Below are 14892 nucleotides of genomic sequence, written 5' to 3' on the forward strand. Positions count from 1 at the left end.
AAACAATCTGTACATACACCTCTAACCTGAAGACATTTCTAAAGTTAACAAATGAATGCCTCAAAAAGATGTGTCTATACACATGCACACACTACCCATACCTGCTGGGGAGGATCACCAAAATATCAGAATAAGATAGCTTTATGAAATTCATCAAGTAAAGTGATTTCTTGTTTAAACAAGAGATTTGTTATTATGACAGCATAAATACAAAATGATAATTGAGATAAAGATTATTGAGATAAAAACAGTGCCTCAAGAATATAAAATATCAGTGTTTCAAAGACCAGTAAGAAATGGAAGCATTTTGGCATGGACAGCTATAGGTTTTATCTTGTTTTTATCTTTCATGCTTGTTCGCACTTCCTGATATTATCTGCACTGTATTTCTTCTCTTTTCTGGCATACCATTCCAATACAGTTTTTTTGTCCTTGTTTTGTTTTTTGTTTGTTTTTCTTTTTATGTTAAGATACGATATGGCAGAACAGCATAGAGGGAGAGTCATGCAACAGCATGGAATGATCCGGGACATACATGCACACCATAAAGAGACTGTGGTACAGAAATAGGACCTTGAGACCAGCCTTGTAATAGGAAAGAGATCATTTTGCAAATAAGTGCATCCAGTGAGAAAGGACAGTATTGGAGATTGGTAGGAAGTCTATATGCCAAATACAACTTCCCTACAGCAAAATTAAGTGCTTCACAAGGACAATGAAAATATGGGATACAGAAAATCCAAGAAAAAGAATTTAGAAACTACAGAATTGAGGGGAAAAAAAGATAAATTAAAAGAACAACAATAAAACAAACAAACAAACCCTAGGCAAATGCCAAAGTTGTTACTCCCTGAGAACCAGTAATTCTAATTAAGGAAAGCAAACTCCACTCAGAAAACTATGAGTAGAAGGGAAAAATCAATAGTCATTAATAATTAGGGAAGCATTTATAGCTCCTACATAAGTAACCAAGAAACTATCAGAATCATATATTTGCAAATTGTCTCAAATATCTTTAAAGTGAAATAAGAAGTCAATTCCAGAACTATACTGTTGGGATGAAAGGTAATACAGGCATAGAACATTTCCACTTCTAATGATATATACAGGAACATCTGCTCCTGTTACACATTTCACCAGGTGTCCTTCTTCAGATTTTTTTTTTTTTCTTCTTTTCACTCAGTGAAACAGCGTAGAGGGCAAAAGTAACAACAACAGGAGATGCACTAAGAAGTCAAAGACCTGTGATTAAAGAGGCTAGCGTTTCAGTAAAGAAAACAACTAACTCACTGCAAAGGGACAGGTGCATTTTTCCCCAGAATCTTAGAGTTCAGTAGTTCACTCTTCTGCCTGCAGGACTCCTCTCTCATTTTCAACAGAGAGAAGGCTCTTCAAAATCACTTTCTATTATCAATTCATATAAGGCAAAAATTCTTGTATAAATCATGCCACTTCAGCAATCTTCTTCCTTTTTTTTTCCCCACCCTCTTGCTAGCTTAGGAAAAGAAAATTTACATTAAGAGAAGGCAGAAAGCACCAAGTACAGCTGTGCTCAAGGTCTTATCAGAAGAAATGCTAGTGGCTTCCCATGTGCCACACATAAGACAAGTCAGTCAAATTTCAGGACAGTGAGTAGTGATTAATAGACTCCTTAGTTCTTCCAATGCTACTCTATGTTTTGTCATGGTCACAACACAGGAGTCCACACTGTGTTGAATTCTAGCAAGCTGCCTGTGTTTGGGATAAACACCTGGGTTGCTGGAATTGATCCATTCCTTCCAACCCATTCTATACTTAGAAGATTGCCATTTCTGCTGCAACCACACTCCTGTGCAGACCACTGCAATGCCTGCTCTTCCCAGTGGTGAGCAGTCTCTTCCCACAGAACAATGTTAGCTGTTAAGACACAAGGATACCATTCTCTCTCTCTCTCTCTCTCTCTGTAAGACTTGAATGAGTGTACTAAAGTTATCTCTTTCTAACCTAGTGCCCAGCAGTCAACTAACCAAGACTTAAAGTGATTTCTTTTGCTCTAGTACAGCTTACCTGTTACAACAGCTTTGATAAAAGGTCTTGACAAGGATCAAATAATCTACATTTAAGTCACAACTCTGAAACTGTAAAAGGACCACTTGATCTATTTGCCTCAGCTTCTCCCAGGTATAAAACAGCTGAAGCAGTACTGCCTCATATCAGAAACATTACTAGAGGGGATTGATTCAATGCCTGTGATGCATTCATATATTGAAGAAGTCATGGAAAGTCCAAACATGATGTGGAGAATTGTTTCACTAACAGAAGTAAAACATTTTGAAATATCAGAAACTTAAAAACCTCATAAATTCCATCTTTCAAGACTAATTTTACATCTGGAAATGAAGTATTTTAGTCTGCATCCTGATAACTAAAGTTCTTGCTCTAGATAGTATGATTGAAGACACGTAAGAAACTACTCACATCTGGAGGAAAGCAAATGTTTAACTGATACACTGTCTGGACACCTAATCCTCATTCATTGTGTAGGTAGTATCTGAAAACTTTAGAAGAAGTTTAAATGATAAACACATAGGCCTGCTTGTAGATGACTGCAGAACACCGTGGTTTGAAAACATGACACGGTAACATCAGCCTTCAGGCTACGCAGTACAGTAGGGATGTATGGGCTGCATTTCCACTGAGTATGTAAGCATTGTTAATTTCTCATTTGAGCATTTTTTTGGAAATCCTTGCCTTCACATTATGCACTATGCTCTCACTTTATATACTATTTATCTTCCAAAGCAGAATTATTACGCCACCACTGAAATATTACATAGCGAACAATGGACCAAAAGTCTGACAGAGTGTGCCAAATTTGTATTAGGTTGGAGATGGAGGCAGCTTCCATGCACTGCTGTACAGACCAGTATAGCAACACTGTTTCCTCCTCTTTATTTCCTATTCATGAAGGAAGTAATTAAAAAAAAAAAAAAAAAAAATACTGCACATATTCGTGCTGTAAAGTATGAAGAAAATTCTTCATAGGACTCCTCATAGCCATACCGATTAATCTTAATTAAAAAAAAAAAAGATACAGTGGTCAATTAGCATTGGTGCCAGTGTTTGGAAAAACACGAGACAGAAGTCAGCTGCCCTGCCAGATCAGATACAGTATGTGAGCTGTAGTACTTTTGTCATATGCACTTACTTTAGCATAACAAGAAGGGCCTCTGGCATCAGCATATTGGCAGTGGGATGTAATAAATGGTCTGCACTTCGCCCTGCAACATGTTACTGACTGCTCCTACAGTGATAGACCAATATAAATTCAGTAGCTACAACAGCTTGTGTAAAGAAGAAAACAGTGGCAGCCCATTCCAAATGTAGCAACAGCATTTAAAATCCACCCTTGGAGAGGTTTTTCAATAAATATGAAAGCTGGAACTATGTGCATTCTAATTATTTCTCTCAAAATTCCCTAAAAAAACCTTTTGTACTTCATTTTCACCCTTTTAAAATTAGGATAATGCTGCATACGGTAGAGATTAATTGAAATCAGTCCTCACCTGCAGTACTCTCTCTGAAGACAGCACTTGGTAATGGGTGGAGAAAAAGTAAAAAAAAAACACTACAAAAAAACCACCTCTTCCCTCCTGATCCTCAAAAAAAGCAGCACCTTTGACCTAGCTGTACTTCAAACAAATCATTCAAAACAAAAAATATTCACCTAAAAGCATTCTACATCTACAATTTCCTCTTCTACAGTTCTATTTCAGAGATTAGGCGGTGTCAAAAAAATTACACACCACACTTCACACGTTCTTAGTTTACAAAAAGCAAACAAGAGTCATTAAAATAGGGAGGAATGAATTTCAGTATTCCTTTAGATAGGCAAATGAAGCACATATCCATTAAGTCAATCTTGTCTGCCACCTTCCCACTATAACAATCTGTGTACAATATACAGCAGGTGGCCACTTTGTTTTACAGTATGTAAGCTTCAACCACTGCTTAATGTCAGCACAGCCCTTGAACAAACAATACAGAAAGGACCTGAAGAACCTAAAAGGGGTGACTTGTGCCAGTGCTACAACACATACATTTCCCCGCCCTTTGCCAAGCAGGAACAATTCTACCGTACAAACTGGACCATTAAACATTTTTAGTTTACAGGAGAAAAGCTTCTGCTGTACCACCCTGTGGTAAAAAGTCTGCCTGCAACTGGGCATCGTGTAGGAGAGCATCCCTGCTCCTGTTAAGCTTCAAGGCAAGGCGTTGGCCCTCCTCCATCATCTCACAGTTAGCAATGTCAGCCTAGGCTTGCTCCCCTCAATCAAAAGAACCCCAGAAGTCCCTCTGCTCTCTACTTCACTGCACAAGCACATGCGAAAGGCAGAAATAACCTACCATGCAGGAGTTGAAAATGCTTCTGCAATGCTACAAGCACCTTGATACCTAACAGCAGACCTCTGCACCACTGGTGCCCTGGGAGCAACAGCACGCAATCACACTAGGTTTGTATTACAACTTGTATGCACTTATCTGCACCACAACACTTCCAAAACTTTGCATGCCTGGAGAATAGCATACGGTGTATTTAAACAGATATTATTCTCCACATCTGTAGAAACACAATTTGCTCAAAAAAAAAAAAAAAAAAAAAAAAAAACAACCAACAAACAACCAAACAAATTACACACCTTCTGAGATGGGGCAAACTAGCACTTCAACTTCAAACACAAGACAGAGCTTTTGATTGGTGGGGTATTAAAAAAGGAGCTTGATAGCTTCACAGTTATATGCCACAATATAGAAGCATCCTTTCTTCCAAGAACTGCCATTTGCTTACATTTAAAATAGATAGTAAAAGTGACATAATAAAACAAAATGCTTAAGAATTAAACCAAAGCCTTTTTCTTCCCCTTTTTCTCAGATGTATAGAATGGCAAAGACAAAATCATTTAAATCATTTCCTTAGTAATACAAGTAATATTTAAATAGATTTAATAGTGCTGCTCCAAACCAATGAATTATGAGTTTAAAACCTATTAAAATGTAATGTTTTTTTCCTGAGCTGAGGGGAGAGAGATTTAAATCCACTGAATTTTAATATTTCAGCTTGAGCTGCAGGAGGTAGAGAAAGTCCAAATGAACTATTCCATCAGCACCATTCAAGCATGAACATTTTAATCAGTTTTACTTCCTTGGAGTTCTCTAACACAGTTTACGCTGTCATTCTGAAAGCACTTAACACAGAGAGTGTGAAAAACCACCAAGGCTTGTTATTGCCTTTACAACTGATGGCAAATAATTTCGCAGACTTCCTATCATTAAAATGTCACTACTAAAAATTGAGGTTCAGCATTTCTTGTGCTAAACTGCATTTTCTTTGAACACCATCCCATACCTGTTCTTAAGTTTTTGGTGCATTTATCTCTCCTGTGATAAACATACACATAAGCAGCCTCCATTTCTTTCTTAGTACCCAAACACAGTTGAAAACCAACTATTTTAAAACCAACTATTTTAAAACAGAAAAACATACTCTGGTAAAATTCTTATACAGGTTAATTCCATGGTTCCCTTCAACCGCATTCACACAGCAAGTTCCTATTATATAGTATAGCGGATTAAAACAAAAACAAAAACATTTTAAGACAGTTAGATGACTCAGAATAATAATACAGGAAATGAAAACATCATTCCTAATTAGATCATACTGCTGATTTAAGGCTACAATTTGTGCACTGGTCAAAGAGTGTGATCTTGCAGTTTCCAATTTAAAAGCACGGCAGCTATGACACTTGAGAAGACCAACTGGGTGCACTGTGTTGCTCACACCTTTGCACCCAACCTGGAAAGGAACAGCTGAGTGTGCACTACAACTCCTCCAAGCAAAAATTCTATTCCACGCTGCCCATGGCAAATATCAGATGCAGATTTACAATCCTCTTGCAGCATGCTTATGACACATAGTTTTGGGTTAGTTTTTCTCATTGTATCTCTCAAAAAGAAGATGGATTATATTTAACTTGATTCAGTCCGTCAACAGCTTTAAACTGAACATGACCTGTGAAAGAAGTCATTATAACTGTGTTTCATTCCATTAAACACAACGAGTTTATTGTCAGGAGAACAAGCAATCTCTCCGGGTTCCAGGCTCACTTCAGTATTTTGCATTTAAACTGCACGGATCAGTGATTTGGTTCATTTACCAATGAAGATAGAATAATATTGCAAAGTTAAAAAGGTGCTTCATCAGATTCCATTAAATCAGAGAACATTCGTATAAAAATATGTATGTGAAATACAAAGAGAGACATGATTTGTGTACATTCAATTCTGTTCTTATGCCAAACTCTATTCCAGCAAAATCAATTTTAAACTCCAGCTGTTGCTCCTCCACTCAAACCAGAGTAGATCTGAGTCAAGGGAACACAGAGGCCCCAAACACAAAGGATTTTTTACAACATTTATATTTCAAAAACTCATGATATTGCTTATGTTTTCTTCCACTATACATCTCAATGGGAAATTAAAAGAAGTTTATTTAGAGAGGTTTTAAAGAGCAAGCAAACATTAGAAGCTTTTAAAATATCACAGTGTTAAAAGAACATGAACTCTGTCAGACTTATCCAAGAACAAAAGAATATAATTCAACATAATTAGAGCCATGATTTCTAATTATGTTTTTTTTTTTCTTTTACCAGTATTCACAAAATATGACAAGACTCTCTTAGTCCCACGCTACATTTTCAAACTCTAAATCTATCTAAGTTCAGATGTAAAATTATTACAGGTGTTCACAGAACTAGAACTTAAGATCTTCTGATAACCTGCTATTCTATTTATTCAGCTTTATTTTTTTTAATGAATTTCCTTAAAACTGAATTCTATTACTTCCCCTTAACTGTGCAGAACATGGCATTTTCAGTCAGCACTGCTCCCATTTCTCTAAAAATGAAGAGAGATGCTACGCAGCATTTCCTAAATCAACATAAAACAAGAGTGGAAAAAGGAAGTACTGAAAGCTAAAATCACCCTTCTGAGGGAGATGAAAGCTATCCTATTTTAATGCACAGAAACAAACTTCAGACATTATAAAAATTTCCAGCGATGGAATTTCAATTGTCTTGAAAAGATAAATTCAGACAGCAAAAAACAAAATTTTCTTCTGTCTGGTGGGAGCAAACCAAGAGAAGTAACTGCGAGGCTCCCAGACAAGCATCCAATCTTTTTATATCTATTCTGAGTAGTTTAGCGATTCATGAAAACAGGATAAACTTAAATAACAAGTGCAATAGGCTCTACATCAATAAACTTTTCTCATCCCTAGGATGCAAATTACTTTTCACAGTCTCCCTAATGCAAAACTGAATGTAAAAAACAAAAAAACAAAAATGTACACAAATAGACTGCAAAGAATTCATATGCATGCGTATGTGTACACACACGCACACAGACAAAATGGCATGTGCACACACAGCAACACTATACACACGCACAGCAGACACACAAAAACTTCTACAACAAAGAAACCAACCTTTAGCTGCTTACTTTATGCAAAGAATGTTAATAGAAGGCAATATTTTTGGTTAGGTAATGAAAACTAATTGGCAAATTATTCATCTCCCACTTTCCCCACTGGAGCGTAAAAGACGTACAACAAATGTTATTCATGATTCTACACGACTCGCTCTGATTCACCTCCTTCTTTCTAACGGGCACTTCAGAGGAAATAAAGGTTACTCTTTTCCATTTATATCTTCTAATTTACTACCAGTGTTTTCTCGTGGTCAGATGGATACAAAACAGAGTTAGAAACAGACTATTAAAAACAAGCTACAATCAGACCACTGCTCTACACTACTGTCAGCAATGATCAGAGAGTCCTGATTTCCTTGTTAAAAGACAGAGGCATAATTGAAGCAATATCTTCACTTCAGATTGATTATTCTGCGACCCTTATCCACATCTTCACTCAGCAATTTGAATTTTAATGAAAGTAAATGGAATAATTAGCATTTCAAAGTGTGTTTGATACACTGAATAAAAAAAAAAAAAAAAAAAAAAAAGGAAAAGACTTTTATGTATAATCTATACACAAAAGAAAAAGCATTTGGGAGGGGGCAGAACATGGGAAGTACTGTTGTAGCGTCTTCATTAGAATAACTTAAACAACTGCTTGCACCAGCTGCATAATTATACACATGAATAATGTGCTATTAAGCTATGACTCCTCACCTTTATTTTATGTAGTGGGAACAGCCATAGCTTTTGTTACTATGCCTTTCCTACCAGCCATAAAATGTAAACACTCTGGCTGCCCACACCCATAAAGCTTGCAGGGGTTCCACACTGAGCCCATACCACCAGTAATAAAGCTTTTACAAGAGAGGCTGCACACACACGTATGTTCGGACCAGGGAAGGGATATTTTGCTGTATGTTGTTTCCAAGATTTTTTTGTTATAAAAGTAACCAAATTATTTTGCAAAGTAAATATGAATATGTGGTGAATATTCTCATGTGCTTTTCTGCACGGTAGTCTGAGAAGCAGCAAAGGGAACAATTCCTCGTTGAGGCTTAGTGTGCCGTACAAAAGCTGTTAGCATGGTGCAGAAGCAGACTAGCAGGCAGTATACAAAGGAAGCAACGTGACTTAAAAGAAAACAATCCGTCTTAAAAGAAAATAATCTGACTTAAAAGAGAAATATCCATCCAACTTCAGGGAATGGATACAACACAGGCATTAACCTGTTTGTTTTCTCTACACACTACAAACAACATTTTCAGGCAGTAGCCAGCTTTTATCAAGATCAAGCTACTGACCTTCTCCACTGCCCCCAGCTTTAGCCCCTTTGATGGGAATGGAAGGAAAAGGAAGGGAAGGGGAGAGGAAGGGAGGGAAGGGAAGGAAAGGGAAAAGAAGCTTTTTATAAATGGTATTAGAGCTGAAATGGAAAGATCACATACCCCAATGATTGCGTTCAGTTCTGCCATGGTCACTTGCTTGGCACGCTCCACAGCCTGCACCACTTGTTGCTGGTGCTACAAATGAAGATCAGAAACAGAATAAAATTATTTGTTTTCTAAATTATTATGCGTTTTTGTTGTTGTTGTTGTTGTTGTTGTTGTTTTCCTTTTTCCTTTTTTACTTTTCAATCACACATTTGAAATGACAGTCAAACTCTGTGTATAAAATGCCATTACTTTCCTGGAATACCCTTGCACCAAAAAGACCAATTTTACAACCCATTTGAGGACCCTGCCTTCCTTCTGTTCATCAATGCACTCCCAAACTTACACGTCACCTTTAAAAGCAAATCACTTTCCTTACAGTCAGAGAAACTTCTTGATTTAAAAAAAAAAAAAAAAAAAAAAAAAAAAAAGCATACTGAAAATGAAAGGTATGTATTTTCAACAACCACACAGCGCCCACATCACTGAAGGATATACAGATTCTCCTCCTTGGTATATTTCAAAGCAACTCAACCATAAGAATGAAATTTAAAATGCCATTCACAATTCTGTCAAACATGTGAAAGAGAACTAATTATTTCAATCCCCAACACGTAAATTTTAATAGGTTTAAAAAGTCCATCAAAAACACATGGTCTAATTAACAACACAGTTTACAAGCTTCAGTGGTTATATTATCTCAGTTTGAGTGATACTGTATTCCTGAAGTAAATTCAAAATTGCTGTACACTGAAAAGTGATTGGTATTTATTTGAAAACACTGGCTACAAATAAAGTCAAATCCTAATCCTGCAGCCAGACCTGTGCCAGTTTGAAGCTCCACCATTGGCAAATTCATTTGTACATGCAGCCCTGTAGGGTTGAAATTACAATAAGAAACTGGTGCAAGGGGTGGGGAGGGTCCAGGTAGAGATGCAAGCAATTGCATGCTCAGTACTGGGAATGAATCACCCTTGATTTACAGCCACAGATTGAGTATAGCAACCTCCACTCAGAGGAGGAAGGGCTGACATCCTCAGATGTGCCAGCTCCTGGTGCTCCCCACCCAGCTATCTTCTTTACAAAATGGGGACAGAGTCTGCCAAGCAGAAACAAAAAGGGCCTTGTCACTTACAAATTCCCTCTCCTAAAACTTCCTGGGATGAGGAAAAGCAAGCCTAAAAATCCACACATAACCATGAGAAATGCTAACCTGAAGCACAGAAAATAACGAAGGAGGTAATTTAGAAACATTCCTGGGAAGGAAGAAAATGGTTTTAAGGTTTGTTTGTTTTTAAGCAAAGAATAATTAAATGAAGGAAATGCCAGGAGAACAAATAACATACTATGGCAAACATAACCACAGCAGTCCAATTTAGGGTTTTCTAAAGGTACAGTGCTAACATAAACCAAACCTGTCAGTTAAGAGCAGCAAACGTAAAGAACAAAAAACAGGCCTGAATATGAGCAAATGTGTTCTTGGCATTGGGAAAAAAGACTGCAATCAGTGGTGTATCGCCATCACGGATAACCATTAAAAAGAAAACTGCAATTTTCAAGCCTCAAGTTCCTGACGATGCATTATCATCTCCAGATCATCACGTGGTAAGGACATATAAAGTAGCTGAACGATCAGTGATATGTGGTTTTGTAAGACAAGAAGTGACCAAAAAAATTACCCCACCATATTCAAGTGGAGGTCAATTCCACCCCAAAAGGATCACAGAATTTTTGATCACATTACAGTCATCATTGGTTTCCTGTCATTTCCTAGGTAATACCTTTTTTTCCATGAAAATAAAGACAGGAATCCAGCCCTATGTATGAGCATTCTTCTTTACAATCGTAATACCCATCTAATTAAATTCCATCCCCAGGGCCACAGAGAGAAAAAGAAACATCTTCCAAGGAACTTGCAAAATTCTGGCCCGAAAATCTCAACAGTGTTACAGAAATGCTTGAAATTTTTGTCTAGGCTTTGGAAAAATAAGTTGACTCTACAATAGTTCAAATGGCTCTGTTCCATTTACAGCACACATACATGCAATGGATCTGAAGAGTATTTGGGAAAACACTGTTTCATTCCCAGGTAAGAAGAAGTGAATGTGGAAGGGTCAAGCACCAAAATCGCTCTTTAAGATTTCCGCTGAAAAACACTGCAAGACAGAAATTCCCTAACCAATAACACAGAGCATCTTTCATTGATTCTAATAGGCTTGGGATCAAGCCTTCATAAAGAGAAAACCCATTGGCCTTGTAAAGCTGCACCTAAATTAGGTACGGTAGAAACAATTAAAACTCTCTGTTGCCAGCTGTTTTAACACTGATTCAATCTTCAGTCCCATGGTATGCACAACACAGAAAATAGATGGTCTGTAATTAGCCTTTCCATCACTTTCACCTCAGCAGAGCAATCTAGCCACTTCCAACTCCTTTCCATATCCCTGAGACCCTGCTGGAGGTACTGCCCCACATGACCCATAAGCTACTTTGAATCACAGATGCAAACAACACACATCAATGCATCACAGCAAGAAAAATTAGAGTGGCCTCCACATCAACTCACACCTTCTTGGCATGGGGATTCCTTACTCATCAAATCCTTTGTGTGTGAGGGAATTACGGGTTTCACATCACTGATTACAGACTGGATGTCTCTTAATTTGGCAGAGCATACAAGGAGGCACACGACAGTGGTCCATGTATGCAACGTGGACCAAATGCAACATGATGGGTAGGCAGCACCCCAGAGGGCAGGGCAGCTGCTAGACCAGACCACTGCTGGAGTCCAGCACTGTGCTTGGGTGCACAGCAACCAGTGGCATCACATTAGCACCAAGCACTAGACTACCCATCACATGGTCATGAAAGACTTACAACTAAATTTAAAAAATACCCCCAAATAAAATACTTTTACTTTTTTGTCAGCTACATGAAGAGAGAGTGTTGCAGCTCTCACAAATTCTAATGCTAGCCTACCATCTTGCATGCAATTAAATGACAAGACCACTACTTTCAGCTATGACAAAGCAGGATTTTGCATACCAGACCAGAGCAATGAACTTGGTGCCCTGCCTCGCCTGTCATGCAGACTAGTATCATTTCTCCTTTTTAACTTCTTCTCTGTCTCCGCTCTTCATCCCTTTCTGTTTTCTGCAGGGAATGGTGTCTGCAGTCGCCTTATGCTGGAATATCTTCTCCTTTTGGTTTCATGGTGGGTAGCAACAACAGAGACCACAAGAAGGATGTAGGCGTTTTTGCAATCACATTGTCTTACCACACTGTCACCTAGCCCTGATTCCTGTGCATGCATTGCAGCATGGTGGAAAATATCTGTGTTTCTTTTTGTTGTTGTTTGGTTGTTGTGTTTGTTTGTTTTTTTTAAAATACTGGAGCACCATGCTGCTTCCAACAACAGGGGAGCCATGCTGATGGCAGTCAAGCGGTGAAATTCCCCAACATACATGCACAGAAGTTGGTGTTACAAATGTCTAATTCCAGCCTTCCTCGAGCACCATTTATAAAACTCAATGCAAAAATCACAGATAATTTACTTTGCAGAAGCAGGTAAATTTTGCTATGTTTTATTTATAATATTTTGTTGTTGTATTATCTGTCTAGAGGGAGAACAGACAAGGTCTTCCTTAGGAAATAAAGCAGTGTTATTCTGAAAAGCCTGATCTAGAGACAGCATAATGAGATGAGGCAGTACTGAAAACACCAGTGAGCAAAAACACATTTACAGTGGAGTATAGCACACACTTAGAAAACTAAGAAGGATCGGCAGGGTCACTGAATCCAGGCACTGCAACTCAGACGAGATCTAATAACCACTTCATAAGATTCTAAGAAAACTACTAGCAATATATGCATAAATTGCTAATAAGATGTATTCCACGGTAGAAGGATTACAGATATGTGATAGCTTCCTTATACTTTATATTTCAGCTCGTCTTGGGCAAGTCTAAGATGGAGGAAAATGCTTTTTTCTTCTCAGTCTCTCAAATCTCAGACCAATGGTTATTACCTTTTGAATAACATTCAGAGACCCTTGCTCTGCTTCTATATAATGCACTTAAGGTTCTTCATCCAAACTTACTAAGCTTTAGAAGCTCCTTTATAAGATATCAATATAGAGAAGAGTGAGCATATTATGGCCCATGTCTATCCTGCAAAAGGAAAACCATCCGCTAATAGTAAAGTGCTTGAGAGGAAAGGACTGCATTCGGGAGCACATGCAGTATTTTCTAATGATTGTTTCTTTGCACATATGGATGAGTGGCATCCGACTGCTCTCCTAAGTCAATGTGACCACATTGTTTTGCATGGAAACTGAAAGCTACTAAAGAGCAGGCCTTCTATCTTGTTATCAGTCTGTTCACTGGAACGGACCTTAAATCTTCAGAAACTTTTCTGATAGCTTCCTCCAGCCTAAACAATGCTTGAAGTGCAAATCAGACAACTTACGTGTGTATGTGTGTATAAACACAAAAACAGTTGATATTTACCCAAAATTAGGTAACCATGATCCAAGAGCAATTCAGTCACACACACAAAAAAAAATAGCCATAATCCAGCACGCGTCATTTGGCACTCAGGATACACAGGCCAGGTAGACAGCAACAGCCACAGGCTGCACTGAGACACACATACACACCATGTTGACAAGACAGGAACCAGATTCAACCTGAAACCAACATGTCTGAAGAAATGTCACACTGTGCTGCAGCTGGTATGCCCAATTGAGAAGCAGCATAAATTAGCAGAGGAGCAATCTACAGCTCTATACCCAAAATGAATAGACTCTCACCAGCTAGATCATAAGAGGATGCGAACATCAAACTATCTACACCAGCTGCACACTATCAAAACTACATTAACTGAGTGCTAACAAGCTCCAAGTATTTACCTATAGCCTGTGGGCACCTCTTTCCCCATATTTAATAGAAGGTACCTTGAGCACACCAGTATCTCACAACATCACACAGAGGTGGAAAATGACTATTGCAACACAGGAAGTCTGCAACAGCAGCACAAATTGAACACTGATCACCCCTGAGGTTCATCTCAAGCTTTGACCACAAAGTCACTCTTTTTTATTGAAAAGGGGAAGTTTGTATTTCTTAATGCTGTTTTTTAGTTTTCCCAAGCTGAAGTCAACATAAAAACAAGACAGAATTTGACTGCATATATAAGAAGTTTAAAAACTTTATTTTTGATGTATAGTCAGGTAATCTAAAGCACTGTAAATCTGACTGAACTCTTGCGTCTGAAAAAATTCTTGAATATTTTACTGGTATGCTCCTTGAAACAAAGCAGGCAGTAGTACACAGAAGGGTGACATATTGTAATTGCATTCATTTCAAGAGATCTCTAGTGATTTTGGACACAATTTCTTGCTTCTAAGTGAGTTATCGCAACTCATTGATTCCTTACAAAGTTAACAAGCAGTAAGACAAGTTAACCTGGTGCCATTATGAGGCAATAATGTTGCCATCAGTGCATGTAACCACTGCATTTTGTTCATTTTTCCCTCAGGCACAATAGGAAGGAGTCTGATCACATTTTTCAGGCACTGTTCCACAATTATACTGTATGCAAACTGCATAAACAGCAAAAGCATACTGCAATTCAGTTCTCTATTAATCTAGATGATGAAATAAAGAGGGTTCCATTAAGACACTTAGTTTTTTAAATACACAAATTAGATGGAAAGTAAGACTAGCAGAATGCTTGAAACTAAAGACCAGCTCTCTTTTGCCTCATTAGCACACACCAATACAACCTGATTGTAAAATGTTACTGTATAATAGATGTCAAAGAATCAATAAGATTTTCTTAACTCTAATATGAAAAGTATCACCTTCAGCAGCACTATCAAGATATATGAAGAGTCTTTTTGTGCTTCTGTATTCAATTCTTCTAGTCCCTTTTCCATCTTACTAGATAAACT

At 37.8% G+C, this 14892-nt stretch overlaps 1 protein-coding gene across 12 annotated transcripts in view; it reads right to left on the bottom strand.

Moving 5' to 3' along the window:
- LOC306956756 (transducin-like enhancer protein 4) overlaps positions 1-14892 on the bottom strand; it is a gene marked incomplete at both ends in the record, with an annotated part of 98396 nt that overhangs the window by 47789 nt on the left and 35715 nt on the right. For 8 of the 12 annotated variants that reach the window (XM_079548047.1, XM_079548046.1, XM_079548050.1 and 5 more), the window contains one exon: positions 8955-9029. The exons of the other annotated variants lie outside the window; for them this stretch is intronic. In XM_079548047.1, the coding sequence (XP_079404173.1) occupies positions 8955-9029 (75 nt within the window). The remainder of the gene's footprint in view (positions 1-8954; positions 9030-14892) is intronic. 12 annotated transcript variants of the gene reach the window in all.

The sequence above is a fragment of the Tetrao urogallus genome, assembly GCF_951394365.1.
Source record: "Tetrao urogallus genome assembly, chromosome: Z".
Classification (NCBI taxonomy): domain Eukaryota; kingdom Metazoa; phylum Chordata; class Aves; order Galliformes; family Phasianidae; genus Tetrao; species Tetrao urogallus.